The 24,551-nt window shown below is 40.0% G+C and overlaps 1 protein-coding gene across 1 annotated transcript; it reads right to left on the minus strand.

Annotated features, from left to right (window-relative positions):
* Positions 1 to 5,289: 5,289 nt before the first annotated feature.
* KCNG4 (potassium voltage-gated channel modifier subfamily G member 4) lies at positions 5,290 to 24,232 on the minus strand. The gene is made up of 3 exons (XM_067539958.1): positions 24,204 to 24,232; positions 22,543 to 23,342; positions 5,290 to 6,075 (listed from the first exon to the last, which is right to left on the minus strand). The coding sequence occupies exons 2-3, from the start codon at positions 23,290 to 23,292 to the stop codon at positions 5,290 to 5,292; spliced, it is 1,536 nt and encodes a 511-aa protein (XP_067396059.1). The 5' UTR covers positions 23,293 to 23,342; positions 24,204 to 24,232.
* Positions 24,233 to 24,551: the final 319 nt, after the last annotated feature.

Raw genomic sequence — 24,551 nt, forward strand, 5'->3', positions numbered from 1 at the left:
CCATTAAATCTCATTCATTTTTACCAAGTCACACTGTTGTGGCCATGTGGTAGATATCAGCAGTACATAAATAAAGGATCCTGTATGGCCATTTGGAAGAAGGTTATATTTTCATAGCGACTGCACTAACGAAGGGACCTAAATGAAACTTTTCATACAACAGCAGGGTGACAGAATCTACAGAAATCTACTTCCTCATAGATGATATCCTAAATGGCGATACGGTGTAGCATATGCATTTTCAGAATCCATGCAGGATATCTTATGAGTGAGGCTTGGTCAAGTTTTGCAAACAGTCATTCAAAATTTGAGTGAATATTTTTGTTTGTTCATGTTTGTACACCATAAAATCACTATTTGTGAAAAATATTTTTGTTTTTGTCTTCGTACCAATGCTCCTGTCTGCTCACACGCACAAGTTTCTATGGACAAACAAGTCCGTTCACAAATCATTATTTGTTCTTCATTGTTTGTTCTGCTGATTAAAAAGTTTCAGCCACCCAGAAAAGAAATGCTATGTAATTTAGGAGACCAGTCCTAACATTGAAAAAAATGAATAGAACAAATGAACTGCACCCATAAGCTGAAAATTTTGTCCAAACTATGCAGCAAACTCTTACAAACAATGAAATAGCAGAAATCGAGATAGATAAATGCTACTTTCCCAGCAACAAAGTACTATTTTACTTAGTTTTTGTGCTTTGCTTACTTGGAAAACCCACTTGAATCTCATAAAAGAGAGGCTAGAAAAGATCTCAGTGTGTATGTTAAAAATGTTCACTATTATTCATACATTATTTCACTTAATAGGTCTTTTCAATCTGTAACCTCTATGCTTCTGTTATCAGGCTTGTTCAATAATCTTCCAAGGGAAATAGTGGAAGCCCTATAACTTGAGGGATTTGAAACTAGATTGGGCAGAACAGTAGCTCATGTACAATAAGGAACAAACATGCATTGCCAGGGAGCTGGGCTGGGTTATCTGGCCTTTTACCTTCTATGGCTGATTAGAAAATGAGTATTACACAGTAAATCTTCACACTTTGTTTTATTTTACTAGTGTGTGAAGACTAAAGCTTTCTGCAGTCTATTAGAGAACTTGTTTTCATTTTCATTTCCATGAATGTTTCTATGTCTTCATCTGTATTTAAAGGTTAGTATCAAGCTATTAGTTATTTAAAGGTTAGTATCAAGTATTACTGCATTATAATCACAATTCATTAAGCACAATTCATTATAAGATTAAGCTGAAGGTGCTTAGTAAATTTTATTCACCAGAAATGTATAATTCTCCTTTCATTAAGAAAGTTTGAAATAACAATACTGAGTGAACCTAAATTGCTTCACTTTGCTGTCTGATTCATGAATAAAATATGCACTTCATTCCGGAGTAAATTGTAACAGAATTCATCAGACTATAACACTAATTCCACTGATGAATTTATCTGAGTTAAATATTAAACCTGTATCCTTAATTATATATGAATGCTGGTGTGTGGGATACAAACCTCAGGCTGCACAATGAAGACAGCTGTTATACTGTAGCAGATTGCAGGAGACTCAACAGCAGACTAAACTAACAAAATCCTCCACCAATGAGGTTAGTGAGAGTTTTGCCAATCATGTTATATGATAATAAAAGCACCTTCAATACAATAAAATATAAAATAATAATGCCTAGCTCTTACATAGCACTTTTCATCAATAGCTCGCAAAGTGATTTACAAAAGTGGTCAGTCTCATTAGCCCCATTTTATAGGTGGGGAAACTGAGGCACAGAGGTGATGTGCTCTATCCACTACGAAACACTGCGCTACATACATTAATTTAAGGTGGAAACATATTTATAGTAAACACTTCAAAACACTTTTATTTCTTTATGAGACCATTTGTATGCAAGTTCTTTAAGTAGGGCCCATAGCAGAAATTGTTCCCATTTTCCCAATGAAAATGGATCTTTTCAAGAAAAGCAGTCCTGTTGCCAAGATAAAATGGTCTTTGCACTGAAAAAATGTGGAAGTTGATATTTTTTATGCAAATCTAAGCACACACTGAAATTCAAAGTGCAAAACCTCACTGGCAAACATTCCCCTGCAAAATTTTGAAAGGAAAATAAAATTGTGACTTTCAAACAGCTGTAATTTTATTAGTGCTAGGATAACAAAGCATTGGTCTGGTGAGATTTCTGCAGCTGCAATGAAATAGCAAAATAAGATCTTTGGGGTGCGACCTGGAACCAGTAGGATAGTGGGTGGGTTTTGTTCAGGGAATTCAAATCCAAACTCCAGCAAAGTTCAAAAGCAGGTAGGTGAGGGTCTATGATCCTTGTTTTGATCCATCTCTAATTAATAACGTGAGGGGTCCTTCAGATTGTGACAATTTCTCACTGCAGCCCCTACATGGAAATTGTATTCTACAGCTTTCTCCAAGGATTTTCCTTCCTCTTTCAGCAGTTGCTGTGGCAGCTCATCTGAAGCAGGAGCTAGACTAGTGTGTGTGTGGTGTTGCCTTCCATGTGTGGAATCAATAGCTGGCTTGCAGGGTGGAGTATCTTCCACTCTCCCCGACCAAGGAAGAATGAGTGAGAGTTGGACGAGTGACCCTATGACACAGCTATGACCAGCAGCAAGTTTAACTGAGGGACAGAGATAGGACCTGTGCTTAAAAAGGAGCATGATGCTATCAGTAAGAGCAAACATCCTGGTCCTTTCCTTGATAGTAGACAGTATTTCTTAATACTCCTGATTGCTGCTTCTGGAGTTTAGATGAGAGGGAAAAACAGACCTGAAACTAAGAGCAGCTGAAAGCCAGGCCCCTCAACTACTGGTTTAATTAAGTCTGGTTACGAAATGATATGTACTTGGCAGAAACAATATCCGTTAATTGTAACTGCCTGTACTGAATTCATTAATAGATTGAATTACACAGGAACTAAATGTTCCTTTCAACACATTTTTTTTTCTTTCTGATAACATAGTGAATCATGAAGGACAATTTCAGCGAAAGCCAGTGCAGCCCAGCCGGAGCTCTAGGACGAAAGCAATTAGAGATTGAAATGTATCTTAAGGCCCTAAGGCAGCAAGCATGAAAACACATGCTTCAGCTGAATCATGAATCCCCACTTCTATTCAATATCTTTATACTTCATTGACTTCAACAGGACTTAAACACGTGCTTAAGTGTTGAATTGAGGCTTAGTTCATTGAGACCTTTGCTTGAGCATGATATAGCCCCTTGACAAAGAAATTAAACCGATACTACACTTGATATCAACTAAAAGGCCTTGCACTTCTCTGGTTATTTAATTTGTTTAGAATATTTTGTGGGCTGGTTATGCATTTAACCATGTTGAAATAACTCTTAAATCGGAAAAAAAAAATTCATTTGAGAAAGAAAATCAATGACATTACCTAATTATATATGTGTCCAGAAAGTACCAATGCTTTGATGTAAATGTGTATTTCACAGAGGTATATTCTCTAAAGACATGGTGGTAATAGCATGCAGGACAAAATAGGTAAGAGCTTAATTGCAGATAGAAATCAAGTGGATATAGGTATAAAATAGGGCAGAATTTGGTTCAGTGTGTGAAATAAGTTTAAATGCCTCAAATACAGTATTTTCTTGCTCTGATTATGTTGAAGCATCAGATCTATGACCTGCTGAGGTTTCTTTGTTTTAGGTCACAGGGTCAGAAGCCGGACAATACAGGACATAACTCCAAGTCACGTGATCCCCTCTCAGCCAACAGCAATGATGAATAATCCTGGCTGTGGTTTACCATATATATAAACAATGAGGCATAGTTAGGATAAATACAGGCCCAAGTTCTCAAATATCCACAAGAAGGGTGAGCCACACAAAATGTGTAAACAGCCATTGCAGTCACATAACGCAGGTGGACCTCGCTACTGCACACCCAAAGTTCCCTAGTGTGCTTTGTGCACTGCAGTTTCAAACAGCGATAGGTCAAACACACTAGGGAACATTTAAGGCCTACATGGACAGTTAGTGTGCAGCATGCTAGAGCGCTTTAGATTTATGCCCCAGCTTGTCGAGTGCTTGGTCATTGTCTAGATAAGCTTTAAATGTAAGTACTTCACTGACCTGAGGTGTTAGGACACTAGGTTAGGCCCCACACCTTAGATTTAGTCCCAATTCATTTAATTGGCAGCATCTAAGAAGTTAGAACTGCAAAAAAACTCTCTAGGCCGTCTAGCCTACCCCATGGGGTAACATTGTGGACTAGTACATTGTCTAGTGTCTTGACCTGTCTGGCTCTAAATGTCCCGAGTGACTTGCGCTCCACGATTTCCTGTAGAAACCAAACCAAACACGTTTCAGGAAATGTTTCCTGATATTCAACCTATACCCTTCCCTGGTTTAATCCCATCACTGTCCCGCCCCAAATAATTCATTTCACTGTTTGATATTTATGCCCTTTGAATATTTAGAGAGTGTTACCAAGTCTGCTATATTTATTTTTAACCTTTCTTACATGGTGACACACCATCACAATCCAATAAACAGGATAACATCGATTCCTTTCTTTTAGTCACTAAGCTGTTTTTATTCTTTCATCATTATCTGAGTCAAGTAGATGTAAGAAAACAGTCTGAAAACTTTTTGTATCTAGCATGAAATGTTTACAGAGGGCAGACTGAAATTGCATTTCACGCATAGTCTTCTATAGGACTATGTAAGTCATTTACAGTAGCAGTGCAATTCTTTACTTATAGATAGATCATTTGATTGCTGAACAAGATTTAAAAGCTTTCACAGATTGTACTTTTACTTAAGCTCGTTGGTGCCTTTGGAGATAGATATTTATCTGTATCAAGGACCCTTCTATATGCTAGTTGATGAGCACCTTAAAAAGGGCAATGATGCAGAGCCCTGCAAGAATCCATTCTAATGCTTAATGCCAGTTGTTAATTGCAAAGAACATTGGAAACTCAAAGGCAAACAAAAGAAATAATTGTTATTTATGCTTGTTACTCATTCAGTGTTAGGGATATCAGGATATCTAACTGGTATAGACAAAGCTGGGCTTTATCATTAGTTTTATCAATAAGAAGTGAATGGTAGTGAATAATAAATATCTGTTGTTGGAAAAACCCCTGACCCTTGACTTCCTTAAAGCCATTAACTCCATAGTGATGTGTTGTAAGACTCCATTTGGCTTGGCCAATTTATTACACCCATTTCGGCAATTGCATTGCAAATAGTAAGTCGCCCATGTTGTTGCTTCGTTTTATTCATGTACTCAGAGATGTTTTGCAACAAGGCTTAGTTTCCTGTGTAAATGTACTTAATTGGTGACATTGGCGCCTCCGAAATCAAACTGTCTGTCTCATTGAAGGTATCAATTTCACCAGGGTGATTGGTGTTTTTTATCCTGTTTAGTCGGGACTGTAATCTTTCATGTTGTTTTCTCAACTCTGAATAGGAATGGGAGAAGGTGTGGAATATTGAGGTTGCTGGGAAAGCCATAATTAGAATGCCACTGAGGATGCTACTCAGAGCCACCATCTGCCCCGGGACACTTCTTGGTACCATGTCTCCATATCCCACCGTGGTCATTGAGATGATAGCCCACCAGTATGAGGCAGGAATGCTTGTAAATTCAAGGACCTTCCCAGATTCATTCTCAGCCAGGTAGACCAGGGGAGAAAACAGGGTGACAGCTACACACAAGAAGAGCAAAAGCAGGCCAAATTCTCGGGTGCACTTTCGAACCGTGAGCCCCAAAGTCTGCAGGCCTAAGGAGTGCCTGGCAAGGCGCATTACATACAAGATCCTCAAGGCACGTAAGACTCGTAGCACCAGTCCGATCTTCTCCAAATACGAGTTGCTGCTGGGCCTCTCGGCCTCCTCGCTTGGCTCTTCATCTACCACTATGAGGGAAACGTAATAGGGTGAAATAGCCAAGAAATCAATGATATTTAGGGGCCCCTTGAAGAACTGACACTTGCTCTTCGCCTGAATGAATCGGAGGCAGAGCTCCAGCGAGAACCACGCCACGCAGATGGTCTCGATGACAAAGATGTAATAGCACTTCTGAGAACATTCACCCTGGCGCAAAACAAACAGAAGGTCAAATAAATGAGCAGTCTCTGAACTGACATCAGAAATCATTAAAGAAGCAGAAATGTGCATCTTCCTGAATGTACTAGTACTGGGAAAAACAAACCCAGCAAATAGCTACTTCTATAGCAGCCATGTTACATCCTGTTAAAAAGCTATTGGAGTGAACTGATTGATTTATTTTAATTTTATTACCTTTATAAGTGCATATGAATGAAATTCATCTTTTGTGCAAAGCTCAGCATAAGGCCTATGGACTATTTAAGTCTCACTTAAATCTTGAAAATAGAAAATAATTCAGATTTATATGGTGCAAAAGTCTGCATGGAGGTGGATTTAATCCCAAGTGCGGGACTATTTTATGAATGTTCTGGATCTCTTTCTGCTCTGCCTATGATGTACTATTAAAAGCATGGAGATTGCACTGACAGTGGGTAGTTTGATGTAATGAAGGAAAACAGTTCAGAGAAGGAAAAGACCTTCTAGGTCATTTAGACCTTGTCCCTAGTTGTGTCCTATTATAAACCACATCTTTTCTTTCTGTGTATGCGAGTGTGCTATGAACATTGAAGTCAAAAGGAAGATTAAAAAAAAAAACACTCATCCCTCAGGTGCAACATACCTAGGAGGCTTCTGTCCTAGGCTTGAGGCCACACGATACCAGTACTACTTTCTGAGACACTACATCAAGACAGTTGTACAAATGTCAGCTTCCCTGGGCTGTGATGGACTCACTATTTCTTTTGTCCCGGACTGAGCCTAAAAATGTTACTGTCAATGGCCTGCCCGACCTCAAGGCAAGAGACAAACACAACTTGCCTTCCCCATCCCCTCAGCCATTTAGGAAATGAATAAACATTCATGAGAAACTATATCGGACACTTCATCGAAGTGTTAAGAAAGCCAAACACTGGGTCAGCCAGGCAATATCCAGGTGATCAGAGAACTATCCAGTGGTCATATTGGATACAGGCCATCAGAGCCTCAGCTGGTGTAAATCAGCATAATTCCATGGACTTCTGGCCCACCAGTGTCTATGTAATTAGAAAGAACTCACTGGGCCATAGCAAATTGAAACTAAACTGGATAATAATCAGTGTGGCTCAGATCCTCCGATGTATTTAGGTGCCTAACTCCCATTGATTTCAATGGAAGTTAGGTGCCTAAAATATCTTTGAGGATCTGGGCCTGTATCACTCTCTCTCATGCTCACTATTACCCCTCATTTACTCTTGCCTTAAAATATGCTCCACCTGTCCCATAGATAAATATATTACTATCCCAAGGTGTAGCATTTTAAATTCATATGAAACCTGCTCTTAGTGTTTGACCAGCACTGAAATGTTTGTTTATATATTGTGAATAAACCACTGGAAAACTACCACTGTGACAAAGACTCAAAAGACACAGGCACCTGCATATTTCCACACGAGGATACTGTAACTCTTAGGAACACATGTTCTGATGTGTTATAGGCCTGGTCCAAAGCCACTGAAGTCAGCAATGAGTTTTTGAAGCAGGCCCCATACATTTTCCCTCACTGAATAGATATTTAGAAGGAAAGCATCTCAAATGCATTAGCTGTGCAGTTCTTTGGGAGGGAGAAGAATTCTGTTCCTTCCCCATAAATCCTGAATGGTTCCATAAATGAGAACAGGAGAAATGGGTTAGTGAGATACTGCTGTCACCATCAATTGAAAGTTCATGCTGGGATTACACTAATTAGATTGCCAGGGAGGCTGTAATTACGGACCCAAGGGAGCAGCGAGGGGGTGATGGGGAGCAATAACTTCAGCTAATGTTTTTAAGAGGCTTGAAAATGAGCACTGAAAAATCCGCTGTTCAGAGTCTTATTCAGACTCTTATTTTCCTTTGCACCTGCTGCACGGGGGCCAGCCACAACCACACGCCCTGTGCTCAAAGACAACTCCCTAAAAGATCAAGGCGAGGCGGGAGGGCCATCTGCAGAGAGGCATGCTTCTTCTGGGGGCCAGTGAGAAACAGGAGGCATTGAGCCTTCCTTGGGCCTCAGGCCTCCAATCCCAGAGAGCTGTTGTGGGAGGTGCAAGCATGTTAGCCTGTGTCTTCGGGGGACAGCCTGGCCAGAGTGGGCAGCAACATACTCAGGAACTAACCGTGTGGCTGGAAACTTAGTGAGAGTAAGATCTCAGGACGCTCCTCCCCTGCGCGGCCTGCTATGAGATTGCCCTTGGAGGAGGTGTCCTGCTGCCTGGCTCTAGAACAAGCCGTTTGGGTTTTATCTTTAGCTTCAGGATTTAGTTTTGAAAGCAAGCACCTCAAAAGATAATGAGGAATCTGCACCCTTTTGTTTTATTCATAGAGGATCAGATTTTAGCCCCATTGAAGTCAGTGCCATGGACTTCAATGGGCTGCGCATTATGTTTGGAGAGTTGCTGACTTGGCTTGATAGAATTGCTTATAATCAGCAGTCACAGGATGCAGAGTTCTCTTTTTCCAAGATGTAAATTATTCTTTCAGCACAGCCTGTACTCTGCCTGCCTGTGGTCACTCCAGTGATTTGACTGTGTGAATTATTCATTATTTTCAGGCATGATTTTAAATTTTTTGTTAACTGGGCTGATTTACAAGTACATGAGCTACTTCCTTTAGCTTTGCACATTTGGGTTTATGTGCCAGATGGAAGAATATTACCTAAGATACAATAAAAACTTCCAGCAGCGTGCTTATTTTGGGATCTCACACCTCTCTGTCGGGCCCCTCAGCCTTTCTGAGGCTCCCCTACCGGGAAACTACAGGAAAAGAAAAGTCTTTTTGCCAAGAATTTTAGCCATAAAACAAAATGGTCTAAGATATCTCTTGAATTGAGAGGTGACATTTTCAGATATAATTTCTTCAGAATTGATTCTTTTATTTCACCCCACACCTTTTGCTACCCTCCTCCCCCTGCCCTTCAGAGGAGTTAACTAACCTCTGCTTCTTTCCTTTGAAAGCTGAATGAGCGATCATCTTCCCAAATTCACTATTACCAATTTCAAAGGAAAAGAACATTCTACTTGGACATACTAGGAAATCTTCCTCTGCTTTTTATTCCCACTGCTACTTATCTGAGACCACTGACATAAAATTTATGTGTGAGGGCTCTACTTTCTCAGAACACTTTTCTTCTATTTCTAAGGTTCTTGCAATGAATATTTGAGAAATCCTGTGTGTATTGTTCAATCTGCAGCCCTTTCTGTTGAACAGAACAAACAAATAATATACAAATAATATAAAATAATAATAATTCCACAGTCTCCATCACTGTGATGGAAGCACTCCTTCTCTGCTTCAGTCTATTGGAATAAAAGATGTATTGTTTATTTATTTAGCCAATTTATATAGTATATCTGACAAAAAAACACTTCTAGACAAATACATACAAATATTAAAATACATACACATTATATGCTTCCTGAAAATAAAATCTGTCAAGCTAGCTATCTAGAAACACAGGACAAAACCCTGGTACTAGTGAAGTCAATAAAACACTCCCATTGACTTCAATGGGAAAATATTTTCACCCGGGCCTCCATATGTGTGTTTTATATATTAGGACTATTTTCGTATATTAGGTAATATATATATATTATATTTTGTATATAATATTCCTCCCTACCATCAATCTTTCTAGTGTTTAGTTGATGACAGTCCTATTTTTGAGCCTCTCATGTCTAAATTCTAAAGCATCAAATGTCAGAGGAAAAGAAATTGGAATTAAGTATCAAAGCCAATTTCCGCTCCTCCCAGTGACTTTCTCAAAACATCTCATATTCTGCTTATTATTGTAATGCAGAGAACATGGAAAATGGCACATCCCAATGGTCCTGCACTATAGAATGATAAAATGCGAACAGATACGAGTCTGCCATAGCATAGATTATGTAAAACGTCAATTGTTTGGTAGTACGGGACAAGGGAAATGATGATAAATACCTAATTTCCCCTGTGCTGTGTAGGGAACTGTTGAAACAAAGTTTAAAAAAATAGAGGTACTTCCAATATGTATTGTTAATGAATATTCCTCTAGATAAGGAGAGCTGGAGTTATAATAGAAAATACTAAAATAATAAACCAGCGTTTTGGAAGGGATCTAAACTCTCCTGCTTCAGGCCATAAACCAAACTCTAGCTAATGGGGGCTGGGAAGAAATTTTTTCTCTGGGCAGGTTGTTCCATAACTGCCCCCCGCAGGGTTTCTTACACATTCCTCTGAAGCATCCAGTACTGGCCTGGTTGAAGATGGGCTACTGGACTAAATTGAATACTGGTCTAACCGGTATGACAAAAATTTGTGCAGCAGAACGTGCGTGTAATGTAAGAAGCAGTCTCCTAATTCCACATGAAATTATCATTCTCTGCAGAGCTTCTTTATGTTAAAGAACTGAGGATTTCACTAGTCGCATTATTTATCAGGGCCATCCATTTTTCTGTCTCAGTTTGAAACAAGGTAGAAATATGTTCCACAAGCACTAGTACATAAGAGGTTAATCCCAGATCCTTGCCTATCACATGGGTGATCAGGGTGGGGCTATAAAGGTGAGAAAGTGGTGATGGCAAAAAGGTTAAGAAACTGGAAAGGTGTCTAGCCCACTGTTCGGAGTGGTTGAGAGGCCTGAGAAAAGACTGAAATTCTTCTGCTGGTGAGAGCAGTGTTTTTCTTTCCTGGCTAGTGGTTTTTCCCCTGGCCTACATTTTTATTCAAAACTTTTCTTAAGAACACAAGATCAGCCATACTGGATCAGTCCAATGGTCCATCTAATCCAGTATTCTGTCTTTAGACAGTCACCAGCATCAGATTCTTGAGAGGGAATGAACAGAACGGCAATTTATCGAGCGATCCATCCCCTGTCATCCCAGTTCCAGATTCTGGCAGATGGAGGTTTATAGACACCCAGAGTATGGAGTTGTGTCCTTGACCATCTCATCTAATAGCCTCCTATGGACCTATCCTCCATGAACTTATCTAATCTTTTTTTAACCCACTTGTATTTTTGGCCTTCACAACATCCCTTGGCAAGAAGTTCCACAGGTTGACTGTGCATTGTGTGAAGAAGTACTTCCTTTTGTTTATTTTAAACCAGCTGCCTATTAATTTATTTGGGTGACCCTTAGTTCTTGTGTTATGTGAAGGGGTAAATAACACTTCCTTATTCCCTTATTCTATACCTTTCATTATTTTACAGACCTCTATCATATCCCTCCTTAGTCTTCTCTTTTCTAAGATGAATGTTCCCAGTTTTTTTAATCTCTGCTCACATGGAAGCATTTCCATACCCCTAATCATTTTGTTGCCCTTATCTGCACCTTTTCTGATTCTAATATATCTTTCTTTGAGATGTGGCAGCCCGAACTGCATGCAGTATTCAAGGTGTGGACGTACCATTAATTTTTATAATGACATTATGATATTTTCTGTTTTATCTATCCTTTTCCTCATGGTTCCTAACATTCTGTTAGCTTTTTTGAGTGCTACTGCACATTGAGCAGGTGTTTTCAGAGTGTTTTCAGAGTGTTTTCTATCCACTATGACTATAAAATCTCTTTCTTGAGTGGTAACAGCTAATTTAGATCCTATCATTATGTACGTATAGTTGGCCTTATGTTTTCTAATGTGCATTTATTTGCACTTATCAACATTGACTTTCATCTGCCATTTTGTTGCTCAGTCACACAGTTTAGTGAGATCCCTTTGTAACTCTTCGCAATCAGCTTTGGATTTAACTGTCTTGAGTAATTTTGTATTGTCTGCAGATTTTGCCACCTGACTATCCCTTTTTCCCAATCATTTATGAATTTGTTGAACTGTACAAGTCCCAGTACAGATCCTTGTGGAACCCCGCTATTTACCTCTCACCATTGTGAAAGCTGGCCATTTATTTCTACCCTTCGCTTACTATCTTTTAACCACTTACTGATCTATGAAAGGACCTTCCCTCTTATCCCATGACAGCTGATTTAAGAGCCTTTGGTTAGGGAACTTGTCAAAAGCTTTCTGAAAGTCCAACTACACTACATAAGTGGTTGAATTTTCCTATGTCTATAAAGTTTGGTTGGAGGCATCTTCAATTTTATTATAACCTTCCACCCCATAAAGGAATTGTTGCATGATGTTATACAAGAAGAGACAGACGGACAAGATCTTTGGCACTCTATTTTCGCCCTCAGTCTCAGATACTTTAAGTTGGAGGGGAAGTGCTAAGAACTCCTGATGGTCTCTAAAAGTCCGATGATGATCCCTTTGTCTATGTTTCTCTGATTCTTTACTGAGGCTTTAATTAGCTGTAAGGGTTGCTGACAGTATTTTTATGTTCATTACACATGTTCTCTTCTCTTTCTATCCCATACTGCTCTGGCCTTCAGACGCACAACCTCTTCAGCATAAAAATACAGTGATCTAATTTTGAACACTGCCTAGAGCAGTTTTGTTGCCTCGGTGGTGTGATATTCCACCTTTTAATTATGTTCACACCTTATGAAAACTTAATTGGTGCAGTTGGGTTTATCTGTGAGGGAACAGTGTTTGGAGTTTAATTGCTACAGGAAAACTTTGCTACTCTGGTAAGTGGTTTTACTGCAACTGTAGTTACAATGAACCTGGTCTGTTCAAAAGGACATAGAGCGCACCACCATGTCAGTTTACCTAAGCAGTTTATTCCGGGTCAGGATAGAAAATGAGTATTGATAATGGACTTCAGCTGAGTGAAGGGCCTCAAATCAGAGGCAGATTTATAAAAGATCCTTGTAATCATTAATAGTTTTCATGCTTAATGAAGTGGGGTGATATGTGCCACTTGCAAGACAAAATAAATAAGACAAATTTCTCAGCCAGTGTTCTCTAGGCTCACGGCGACATTAGTTAGTCGTTAATGGCATCCACAGTAATAAACAAGACTGGATCTAAGAATTATGCTGGACTGTCTCATTTAACAAGAGATATACATCTTACCACACGCAAACAATATTTTGAGACATCAGAAATTGCAGCAGTGGTCATGAAGGTGAACGGAATTCCATTTGGGGAGTCTATAAGTAGTCCATCCAACTTTTGCTTTCTGATCAAACATGGTGTGTATCTATACGTTGCTAGCCTAGGAAATAATTCATTTTTACAGAATAATTTGTGGATGAATGGATGAGAGAGACAAAGCTGTGATCACACTTTCAGCATCACATTTTTCTCTGTTCCTCTGAAGAACATCTGCAGCCTACTTTGTTGCATTGTGAGATACCTATGTTCAAAGCATGCTTTGTAAAATCCCTTGTGAATCATTACCTTCTCATTAGCCAATTAACTCCCTACTGCTTAAGATTTACCCCAGCAGAAGGTATTAACATTTACCCTTTACCCCTATTGATTGTAAAATGTTTTTCTATAAACATTGAAGCAAATACAAACAGCATAATAAAAACCATCAAAACCCTATGTTATCTTTTATGATCTAATCTGGGGATTGTGATCTGGGGAATCTGTCTAGACTATTAGCAGTTGACGGTCATGTCAGACTTTAGTACAAAGGACATTTTCCCTAGATTTGAAAAAGGGTTTCAGATTAACCTGTGGACTTGATGTCATCATAATTTCGGCCTTTTTAATATCAATTCAAACAGATCTTGTTCTCTTTAGCCTCCATGGATCCCAATGGAAGTCAGTGGAATTACATTGGGTAACTATGGCAGAATTTAGGTATCAGGATGGTAGGCACTTGCATATCATGGTGATAGGAGACTTAGAAATAGATCAATTAGATTCAATTTGTCTCTTTTCTGAAGAGGGATATGATCCCTCTTCACATTCTACATTTGGGGTAGATATGTTTCTTATTTAGATCATGATCCTAAAAAACCCAACCAAACCAACCATACAAAAAATTGTATATGAATATTCTCTACCTAAAAAAATGACAAGTAACAAAAAGCCATTCACAGAGACAGGGGCTTAGTCTTGATTTGAGGATGGGTGGAGATACACTGACTATTACCATTATACCAGGAATGTAAAGCTACGATCACCCGTGGAAGTGATAGGATGGGTTATGTGCACTAGAAATGATTGTTTCTACTTGGATATTTGTTGGCAACAATCTGCATCATGTAGAAATGATTTCTGTGGTGCGTAAATTGTCTTGGGCCATCAAACACACCAGACTGTCAAGTGAATTAAATGGGGGATTTTCTGAAGTATAAGAACAGCAAATCTCTCTATATTATTTTCCCACCTCTCCCTTTTTTCCATTAGCCACTAAATTTTGTTCATCTCAGTGACCATGTTTTTAGTCGGTTTAAGCAATTCAAACCTGACCAGGCGTATATTTTCAGACTAGATGGGCCAGGTTATACCATTACTTGTAGAGTATTTTGGTAGCATCTGCTGGTGTGTGGATTATTTCAACATCTCAGCCACCATCACAGAAAGTAAAACATTTCCGAAGTGTATAATGGAGATTCAAATCCTGTGTTAGCAGAATGTATACAAATAACTTAATCAAGGCTTTGAATCTGTGACCTGTATTGTACCTACGAGTAAGATTTACAATATTATTACTCTGGAATCCAACGAGCCTCCAGTGCTTTACAAAGAATGAATTAATCACAACACCCCATTCAGGTAAACAATGTTATTCCAGTTTTACAGACAGGGAAAACAACCTGCTCATCGTCACACAGCAAGTCAGTGAGTAGAGAGAAGAATTGGACCGACACACCTGCTGTAGGTATTAGACCTGTCCCACCTGAGTTAATACGTTTGTTGGAATTCCACAGTCAGAGTTACAGGGTCTCACGTTTTGTGAAACGCAGCAGGCACAAGATTCATTGGTATCCTGCAGAATACCATCATTCAACCACATGTGCTTTGAAATAGCACTAAATCAGTGGTGCGTGAACCCGGAAGAGCATGTGTTTGACTGTTCATAGTAGCCGAATTCAAACTTGTACTGGAGCATATGGGAGGCTGATTGGATGAATGTGTTTGAAAATGGTTGGCGTTGGTTTGCGGCCTGTGGTGTTAACATGGGCTGCTAGATTATGGTCCCTGCAACAGATCAACACAGCACTGCAGTGTGGTGATGGAGGGTCACAACGCAAGCATCTGCTAAACGTATCTTGGCACATGCAGATTTTGTTTGGCAGATTCAAATGTGGCCAGTTACAGCCCATTTCCTCCCTTCAGCCTTGCACACAATTATGTGGATTGAGGTCAGCGTCCACTAAAATACTGACAGATGGGAGCAGACGGTGTTGTTGATGTAGACTATTAGAGTAGAATAGATCCTGCCTTCTGCCTCCTTGCATACACTGATCATTATCCTAGCAGGGTTGCTCTTGTTTTCATTTGCACAGCCCTATAGTCTGCTCAGATGAAAATTATTCAGTCCTGTATTTGGAGGATTTAGAAGTATAACTCTCGTAAGCAACAATAAGAACTTGTCACCTCATTTCCCCAGGCAACTTGCTTCTTGGGCCAGATTCAGTGTCACAGTCCAACCTCTCTACCCTTCTCTGCACAATGGCCTGGATTCTGGCCATAACTTTACAGCAGAGTATTCCCCAGGTGGAGTGGAACTTCCCCAGTAGTGTAAAGCTGGAAGAATCAGCTCCTGCACCAGCTGTTCCAGCAACCTGTGTGTGGAGAACATGTCAAAGGAGAAGGAGGTTTGTTGAGAGTGGGAAGAGGTGAACCAGGATTGCAACCTGCTCTGCCAATCCTTCAGTGGTGTAAGGACCCTTAGGGCACATACATCAATTGCATAAATTATAGCAGCCCCTAAATTGCTCTAGGTCATTCTAGGATTGGGCCTCTGCAGCATCGGCCCTCTCCCCCTTCTCCATACACCAAGCAGAGCACAGATGCAGGGGAGAACCGAGACCTTTTGCCTTGAAAATCAGAATTTGGAAATTCAGTGTGTGCACCATTCTGACTCTTCTCCCAGTCTGGAGCAGTAGGAATCTGACTGCTCTGCCGCAGGTACTGCTGAGTCACCGTGCCTGCATTGCTGCTCTTATTTGAATAATTAAACTATGCTCCATTAAATCAAACAACACTCTGGGAGAACTTGAAAACTCCCTGTTATGGATCACCCAAGCACTTGAATTTATGGTAACAGAGACGATGCAGTGAAATGAAAAGTTGACTGCCTACGGAAAGAAAGGCTATAACCTGACTTGCAGGACCACCTGCTGTTAAAAAGCATTGTGATCGTCCCCCACCCCACTCAGCTTGGGAAAAAAAAATCCAGATTTCTGAAAACTATTGTTGAAACTAGTACAGGGTTCAGGTCCTTTAGAAGGGCTCCAATCCATTAAGTTAATATAGATAATAAATAATAGTGTTAATATTGGGTTTGTATTAACATAGGCATTAGCAAATAAATTGAGATATTATATTTACATCTGTATACAATATGCTGTGCCTTTTAGTGGGATTAGAAAAATTAAAATGGAAAAGGAATACTTTATTATTTTACATGAACTAATTTATACTCTATTATTTTATTTATATATTATTGTATTCATGATCTTTATTAAGTTACATTAACTAATTTATTATCTTGAGTCCTGAGTGTGCAAAGACTTACTTTCAGGCATGGTGCTTACTAATGTAGGCCTGAGTAACAGAGGAAGAATGGTTCAATGGTTAGGCCGGTACATAGACCTTGAGAGACTCAGGTTCAATCCCCTGCTTTACTACAGACTTCCCACATAACCTTGGTCAAGTCACTTATGCATGGAAACACTCAGTGCCCCCCACTGTTCAATGGGACTATGATAGCACTGCCCATACCTTCCAGAGTATAAGAATAAATATGTTAAAGGTTTTGAGGACACTGTGGTCATTGAGGGTCATATAAGTACCTAAGTAAGATCATGAATTTGAAGGAGTGATGTTAATTTATGCCAACTGAAGGTTGGCCTTTCTGTTTCTGGGCCCAGAATACGAAGGAGGGGAGGTAGCTATGACAGGCATTATTATATTTCCAGGCGCAAACTTAGTGGAATTCACTTTTTAAATGTGAGAAGCAGCATGGTCAAGTGGATAAAGCCCAGGAATGGGGCACAGCTGGTTGCTGTTTGATCTTGGACAAATCACTTTCTCCCCACTGTTTCTCTTCCTGCCTCTTGTCCACGTAGATTGTCACCTCTTCAGGGCAGTGGCTGTCTCTTAGTAGGTTTGTGCAGTGCACAGAACAATGGCACTCCAAACATGGTCACAGCTTCTAGATACCGTAATTTAAAATAATACTGCTAAAGGAGGATGTTAATATTCCATACACAGTTTCATAGACCATCCATAGTCTGTATCATCATCATCATCAGTGTGACTGAGGTAGAACTGTAAAATTGTTTTAGAGATGAAAGGCCAGATTCCAATCTCAGTTACACCAGTCTGCATCTGGAGTTAACGTCACTGAAATCAATGGGCCGAGAAGGGATTTCACAAGTGTAAGATTAAGGGGTTTTGTTACACAGAGGCATTATTGTCAGGAACCTAGAATTTGTGCCAGCAGCTATTGACCTTGGAAATATCTAGCACCCCAGAGGAGATGCCCATCGTCCCAAAGGAGTTAGCTATTACAGTTATTCCTGTTGAATTCACTCAGACTACTTGTGTGAGTAAAGTGAACAGGATTTGGTCCTACTGTATGTATCTGCAATCTTCAAAAAGACAGAAAAGGGTCCCCTAGAAAGCATGTGTACCTGAGTAACATGCATGGGATAGCACACAGAATTTGAACTGATCGACTGCCCGCTAGATTGGATGTGAAGAGCAACTGTATGATCCTCCACTGTCGAGTGAGAAGCCAAGGCACTATTGTAAATGCTCTTGGGACACAGCTAAGGCTGGACTAATGTAAGGCAAACTACTAATGCCTAATTGTTCCTCCTAAATATTGGACCTGTGTTACTGGCCTGGGTATTCTGGACTAACTCAGTGTAAGAAGGTGCAGTGTTTTTATAGGCAGGAGACTTGAGCAGTGGAGTTACTAACCCTGACACTACAAATAGGTCTTGTTTGATGTTCTTGTTTCCCTTCCCAATAAGGTCAATAAATGGTCCATTTCAAAGCAGATCCGTTCCCTAATCTAGCACTTCTATAGTGGTTGGATCCCATTCGGGTCACTTCCTTTATCTGTGGGTCATCTACACACTCCACGGCCTGCTGAAAGTGTTATATGCTGTGCACTGGCCATTTTGGTGACTTTTCTGGCTCTCAGGCCTTTGGGTCTGATTTATAAACTGGAGCTGAACCCCTTATCTGTCTGCAATGGATTAAGCTAAATCCCTTTATCTGAACACCCACTGCACACTTGGAAAATTTTGAATCTCGATTTTGTGGCTCAGGTCTGCCTGTTCTTCATCATCTACTTATCTGAAGCACAATCCTGTCTCTTCCAGCTCTCGTAAGGGAGTGCCATATCTACATCTGTGCACCTCTGTTGTTAAACTTCCCGGGATTATTTCATTATGTACACCCATAGATGACATTATGGGACAAATTTCCAGAAGCCTGCATGATCAAAGTGCATATAAAATACACATATTTGCATGCCTATGAGTGCCTTTTCCATACCTGCATGTGCACTTGTATTAACTCTTCTCACAAATGGTCCAACTTGTCATCAGACCATTTTAGACTCTTTCTTCTAATTATAAATTAAGACAAATTGTGACAGATGCCATCTTGCCCAATACACCATGGATGAAATCTAGAGCAATACGCTTGTATCTCTACAGCTTGAGCTAAAGGACCAGTTCTCTGTAACTGGGAGTTGTTACAGACTCGTATCCTTTGTGGTCTGGGTACACTGGGGGACTCATAACCCTAACCAATGGGTTACAATATGCATATACAAATTATATGTCCTTCTCTCTGTCTTTCACATTTCCAAGGGGTCTATAACTGGGATGTCTAAACATTGCCTGAAATATCCATGGGAATTTACATGGCATTCCTTGTTCTTGTGGGCAAGCCCTACCACAAAATAAAAGAGGGCATTTGTTTTGACCGTGTCTCAGAAGGGGGTTACAGGAAACACAGCCTCATAATTTTGTCTTCCTTATTTGCCTTTAAGTTGGATTTGTGTCTTCACGACAATCCTCCCCTCTATAGAAATGGCCACCTTCCTTCCTTCCTTTCCTCCCTGTTACTATGGCAACTGGGCTTCCCTGATGCAGATGCTGGTTACTTGGCTGACTGCCATCTCTCTCAGCAGAGCTCGAGTTTTCGCTTTCCCTTTGTTGGAAAGTTGCTCTGTTTGCTTTTCTTCTGCTTCCCCCCAGGCAGCTCTTCCCTGGGATACTTAGCTAGAGCGAGAAGGGAATGTTATTGCAGAGCATGCAGTGTCGGGACAGCCCCACCCTCCGTCTCAGGTAGCGCTTGTATTAGTCTCCCTTCTCTTTTTGCTGTCTTCCTTCTTCTGGTGCTGGAGACCAGCCAATTCTGACTATAAGGAGTGTGGTTGGGATGTTGAGAGAAAGGAGCCTGGGGAGGTACATGTGGCAACAGAGGTAAAATCTTTCTTACTAGTATCTTGGAAGCAATACACCCTACTTCTAGGGTTAGGGACATGGGAGAATTGGCCCTTACCTTTCAGCCCTGGGCAGAACTGAAGCCAAAACCTAGAGCAGAATAGCCCTCAATTCAGATACGGATATGAATGTTGCAGCTGGTTAATATCAGAAACCTGATTCAAAGCACTGTGCTCATGTAGTTGCTGGATAGAAGCAAATCACATGACCTTCGTGTCCAGTCCAAACACCAAGAATTTCGCATACCGAATGCTCATCTGGAGCTGCTGGTGAACATGGCCCAGGCGAGGACACTCGGGGACTAATTTTGTATGACAAATACATTCAAGAAAATTGTAGTTTGTGTGTGGATGAGTCACAGCCACAACTGATAAGAAACGTTTTTTCAATACATTCTTTGCTTTGAGTTACTTGCCAAGTTGCAGCTAACTGAGATTCTATTTTGAGGCCCCCGGAAAGGAGACCTGAGGTGTTGCAGCACTTAGGCATAATTGAGTTAGTTCACAGACTCATAGAAATTATAGACGGAGAATACTTATTGGGGCATGTAGTCCATCCCTGCACAAGCCAGGTCAGTTCACCACAGTATATTCTTAAGTGCTTTGCCAAGTTTAGTTTAAAATGATTCAAACAGTGGGATTTTCACAACTTTGTCCATTGCCCCTAGAATGCTATCACATAGTCTAATAGACCTTTCTGTTACGAAAAGTTTTCTGATATAGAGACATAGGGCTTGTCTATGCTATAGTGTTTGAATGTAGACACTATTATGCCGATGGGAGAGGTTCTGCATGGGCGTAGGTAATCCACCTCTCCAGGAGGCTGTAGAATTTTTCCATTGACCTAGCACTGTCTACACCGAAGATTAGGTTGGTATAGCTACATTTTTCAGGGGTGTGGGTTTTTCAACCCCCTGAGAGTTGGAGCTATACCGATGTAAGTTTCCAGTTGTTCAACTTCACCCCATTACTCCTACTTCTCCTGCAGACTCTTTCTCAAATACTGAAGCATTTCAGATATGAATGGATAGAATTCTATGATTCTGTATTCTTTATATGTTAATCCCAACTTTTTAAAGTAACTACACATAAAAAACCTAACTATCTCCATGCTCATTAGCACAGCTCTATTTTATAGAACACTCTGGCTGAAATGAGGCTACTACATCTTATCTGCCAGCTACATTTGTACCTCTATGCACAAAATTCTTGCCTCCTAAAGATAGGGTTAATTTTTTAAAATGCAGAAAATTAGATCTAGTTTAGATCTGATACACCAATTATGTGTTTCTTATTTTTAGTTTTAAAATGCTTTTACAAGAACTCTCTTGTTTATGTTTTGAATTTTAGATAAAATATGCATCATTCTCTTTTTAGAAACAAAATGAATAGGAAGCAATTTTCCTGTAAAAGTCTTCACGTTCATTTTGCTTATAGCCATAAAAATAGATGCTCTGTATTTAAGTTGCTCCTTGGAAGAAGCCCCGAAACATCCTAACAGTTTTTGTTTCAAAATGTAATCGCTTTGGGAGGCTATTAGATACTCAGAGATATTACTGAAGGAATTCAACCTTTTCATATAAATGTAGGTGGAAACTCAATGGGTTATATAGAACAGGACATGATCTCTTTAAATCCCAATCTTCTGTGCAATCCTTAGTTTTATTGAAAGACATCAGATATCATGACATATCTTTGATGTGATTGCATTCTGTGCCTCCGTGAATTACAATAAAATGCACACAGCACATTGTGCAATAAATGTGGAAATAGTTTCATTAAGCCATGTACAATAAACTATTGAAAAACTTACCTATGGCATCAATGGGGAATAGTGAATGTGGTTTGTTTAATTTAACCTTTGCTTCAGCACTTTGAAAAGTATCCTATTATTTTCAAAATCAGTTTGTAGAATGTAGCATGGGGAAGAATCCACTGTTCGTTTGGACGTTATTAACCCTAAAAATCCCTTTTCTTATTAGAATGACAGATCTTTAAGACGTTGAAAGTTTCTCCCACATATGATACAAGTTTGATTTATTTGCCCTGAATTATTTCGGGAGATGTGTTTGGAGAGCATATATATGTACTTAATGGGTTAACTTTTCAGCCACCCTTCAAGTGTGTTCCTGCAAATGTGTGTGTTCAAATGCAGGCTACTACAGACACAAAACTTGTGCGTCCATTTTGGAGGCAAGCTTTGAAAATCCACTTCTAGGTGTTTTTTTGTATATCATATTGTAACAAAATATTGTTCTGGAAAAATGATTTCTAGTCTCCTACAGTAAAAAATACCTCAGAGTTGATCTAGTTATCACAACAGAAGACAGCTTACTATTTTTAAAAGTAAAGATACCAGGGGAAAATATTCTTTTCACTAAATCTGATTAAAATATTGCTGGTAACCAGGGTGATCCTGTGGTAGGCTACAGCATGTGGTAGATGAAATTCTGCTATGACTGAGTGTATGAGACTCATTGCTAGCAGCAAATGAAATAACTTTGGCTAGCAATTCTTTCCTAAGTAGTGGATGAGGTGGGGGAGATGCTGTATTAAAATGCTGCACACTCGGTATTTGCTAAATTCATGAGCAGTTGTAGGATTTTAATTCTTTGATTACATTCAGAAAGCCTTTTCTGTATCTTTGGCCGACAAGCAGTAAAATACGTTGTTTCATTCTTTGTGACTGAATATGGCTTTGAAACTGGCACAAAGTCAGTTTCAGAAATTATTTCCATTTATAATAACAATAATGTAAATAGGCAAATTTTGACATTATTTCCTGAGGAGTTTCTCCAAGGATCATGTATCTTTCTGTGACGCATATTTAACAATGACAGGTTTGCTTCTTGTAACACTGCAATAGGTTTATAGAGGGTTGTAATACTAGTTAAGAGGGACTTACTTACCCTGTCTTCTTCGGCTCTTAAGTCCGGCATTGTGCTAATACAAAGGCTTATAGCTGTGGTGGCCACAAAGAGGATGGAGAGACAAGCGAAGACTTTTCCTGGGAGTCCTGACTGGGGATTTTCGACCATATCCCTGAGTTTATTCATATATTGTCCAGATTTGGTTTTCTCAGCCAAGACACATGTGGTCTCCTTGCTTCTCTCCATCTCCTCCTCCTTGTGCGCCGCTGCCAGTTCCTGCAGTTTTTGAAACAGTTTTCGGAAGCAGCATTTCTCCAGGTTGGATTCCTCAATTCCCCAGTATCTTAGCTCCTCCTGGAATGACAAGGCACACATGTCTCGTAAGAGCATCAGCTTCCCTGCTGCTAGAAAGCTGACGATCATCCCAAAAGCACTGGGATTCCTGTCAAAGAAGAATTCATGGGTGTCTTCATCGTAATCATCGCACAGCTGAATAATTTCATCGTAGTTGCTGCAAAACTTTAGCTTGCTTAGCCGGGTCATTGGAAATTCATCTAAAGTGCTCCAAGGCAGCAGGTATTTGATTCCTCCAACATTTATTATGATCTCTCTCTTCACATCGACTGTACAGAGCGGATCAGGGTGGTAAATCCTCCTGGCTCTTTGGTAGTGAACCCCTTTGACAGAAGGAGTGTCAACAGAGACAGGTAACAGATTGTTCAAGGAACTACAAGAAGTGTAGCTAATATTACTATAGTCTTGGTTGTTGCCTCCCGAAAGAATAGGCATCTCTGAGAGTTCTTACTGGGACATCTGAAATGGCATCAGAGCAGGGTTAACTGTCACCCAAAAGATGGGGGTAGAGGGAAAGAAACACAGTAAAGGTTATTATGACAGAAAAGGCATTGCAGGCTATTTCCCTAAGACATTCACAAAGAGTGTGTGTGTGTATACATAAAAGTCATCCTGAATCTCTTTTTGAAATCTGCAGCTTGTGAATCCACTGTCATTAATTTTCTGGTAACGCACACACAGACAAAAAATGAATTCTCATTCATAATTACTGCAGAGTGCCGGATGACTGCAAGTCATAAAGTGAACAAATCAGTCGCTTCCTTTTGGAGCTCATTTGCATCACTGGATGTCTTTGCATCTGCTAGCATTTGATTGTAGCATGCCTCTGTTATTTCTATAAACACTTAAATATGTACCAGCTAAACAAAGCTGCTTAATAGTTATTTAAGTTACAGTGATCAATTACACATCATCAGCTGAATGCATAGTTCTTCTTAATTGCTTTAACTTGAAATGTACATAGATTGAAATTCCTCCTCCTCCTTTTTTCTACAGTCCCTCCTTACCTACCTCACCTGGGTGTTGCGAGGATTAACTAGTTAATGTTTGCAAAGTGCTTTGAAGATGAAAAGTGCTTTATAAAAGTGTAGTCTTATTTATCCACTGCTGTTCATTGCAAATTACTGAGCGGACATAGGTAAAATTTGCCAACCCGGAGAAAACTTTAGAGTATGCACAGACCCAGAGAGCAAAGTATTCTCCTGGTTTATGGACTGATTTGTAGACTCCTCAGTAAAGAACAATGCCCTCTTTTTGCCCTTGATCTGTAATGATCATTAGCAACTAATCTCCCCAACTCACCAGGGCAAGAAAAATCCCAAAGCAACTTCCCCAAAGTTACTCACCACCCTGACACAGGCTGCTTCCTGGTGTCGTGCTCCTCTGCGTGAATGCTTCAAACTGAGGTCTCTCCTCTGAGGTACTGGTGAGCAGAGAGACTTGGGGATATTTTAAAAGTAGTGATTACCTGGAGAATCTCTATTGCTCTCAGTAAATCGCAGTCTCTTCCCTCTCTCTCTCTCTCCCCTGTAGAGGGAATATATCCATATATTGACCCAGCAGCCCTTTTGCAAAAGGGCATCCTCAGGCTATCAGAGACTCAGGAGGCAGCTTCTCATCTAGGCTCCTGGGGCTTCCTGGTGAAATGAACTGAGGGAGAACTGGGTGGAGCCTGCCTTCTCCCCATCTGTCCT

Source organism: Emydura macquarii, unplaced genomic scaffold (genome assembly GCF_026122565.2).
Source record: "Emydura macquarii macquarii isolate MOO-44397 ecotype Brisbane River unplaced genomic scaffold, CSIRO-AGI_Emac_v2 contig_561, whole genome shotgun sequence".
NCBI classification, from domain to species: Eukaryota; Metazoa; Chordata; order Testudines; family Chelidae; genus Emydura; species Emydura macquarii.

What these genes read in the sequence shown, in the direction of transcription:
- KCNG4 (XM_067539958.1), bottom strand. Translation starts at nt 23,292, where the DNA reads ATGCCTATTCTTTCGGGAGGCAACAACCAAGACTATAGTAATATTAGC. An exon ending in TAAGAGCCGAAGAAGACAGG is followed by an intron (nt 6,076 to 22,542) that starts GTAAGTAAGTCC and finishes GTTTTGCGCCAG; the next exon opens with GGTGAATGTTCTCAGAAGTG.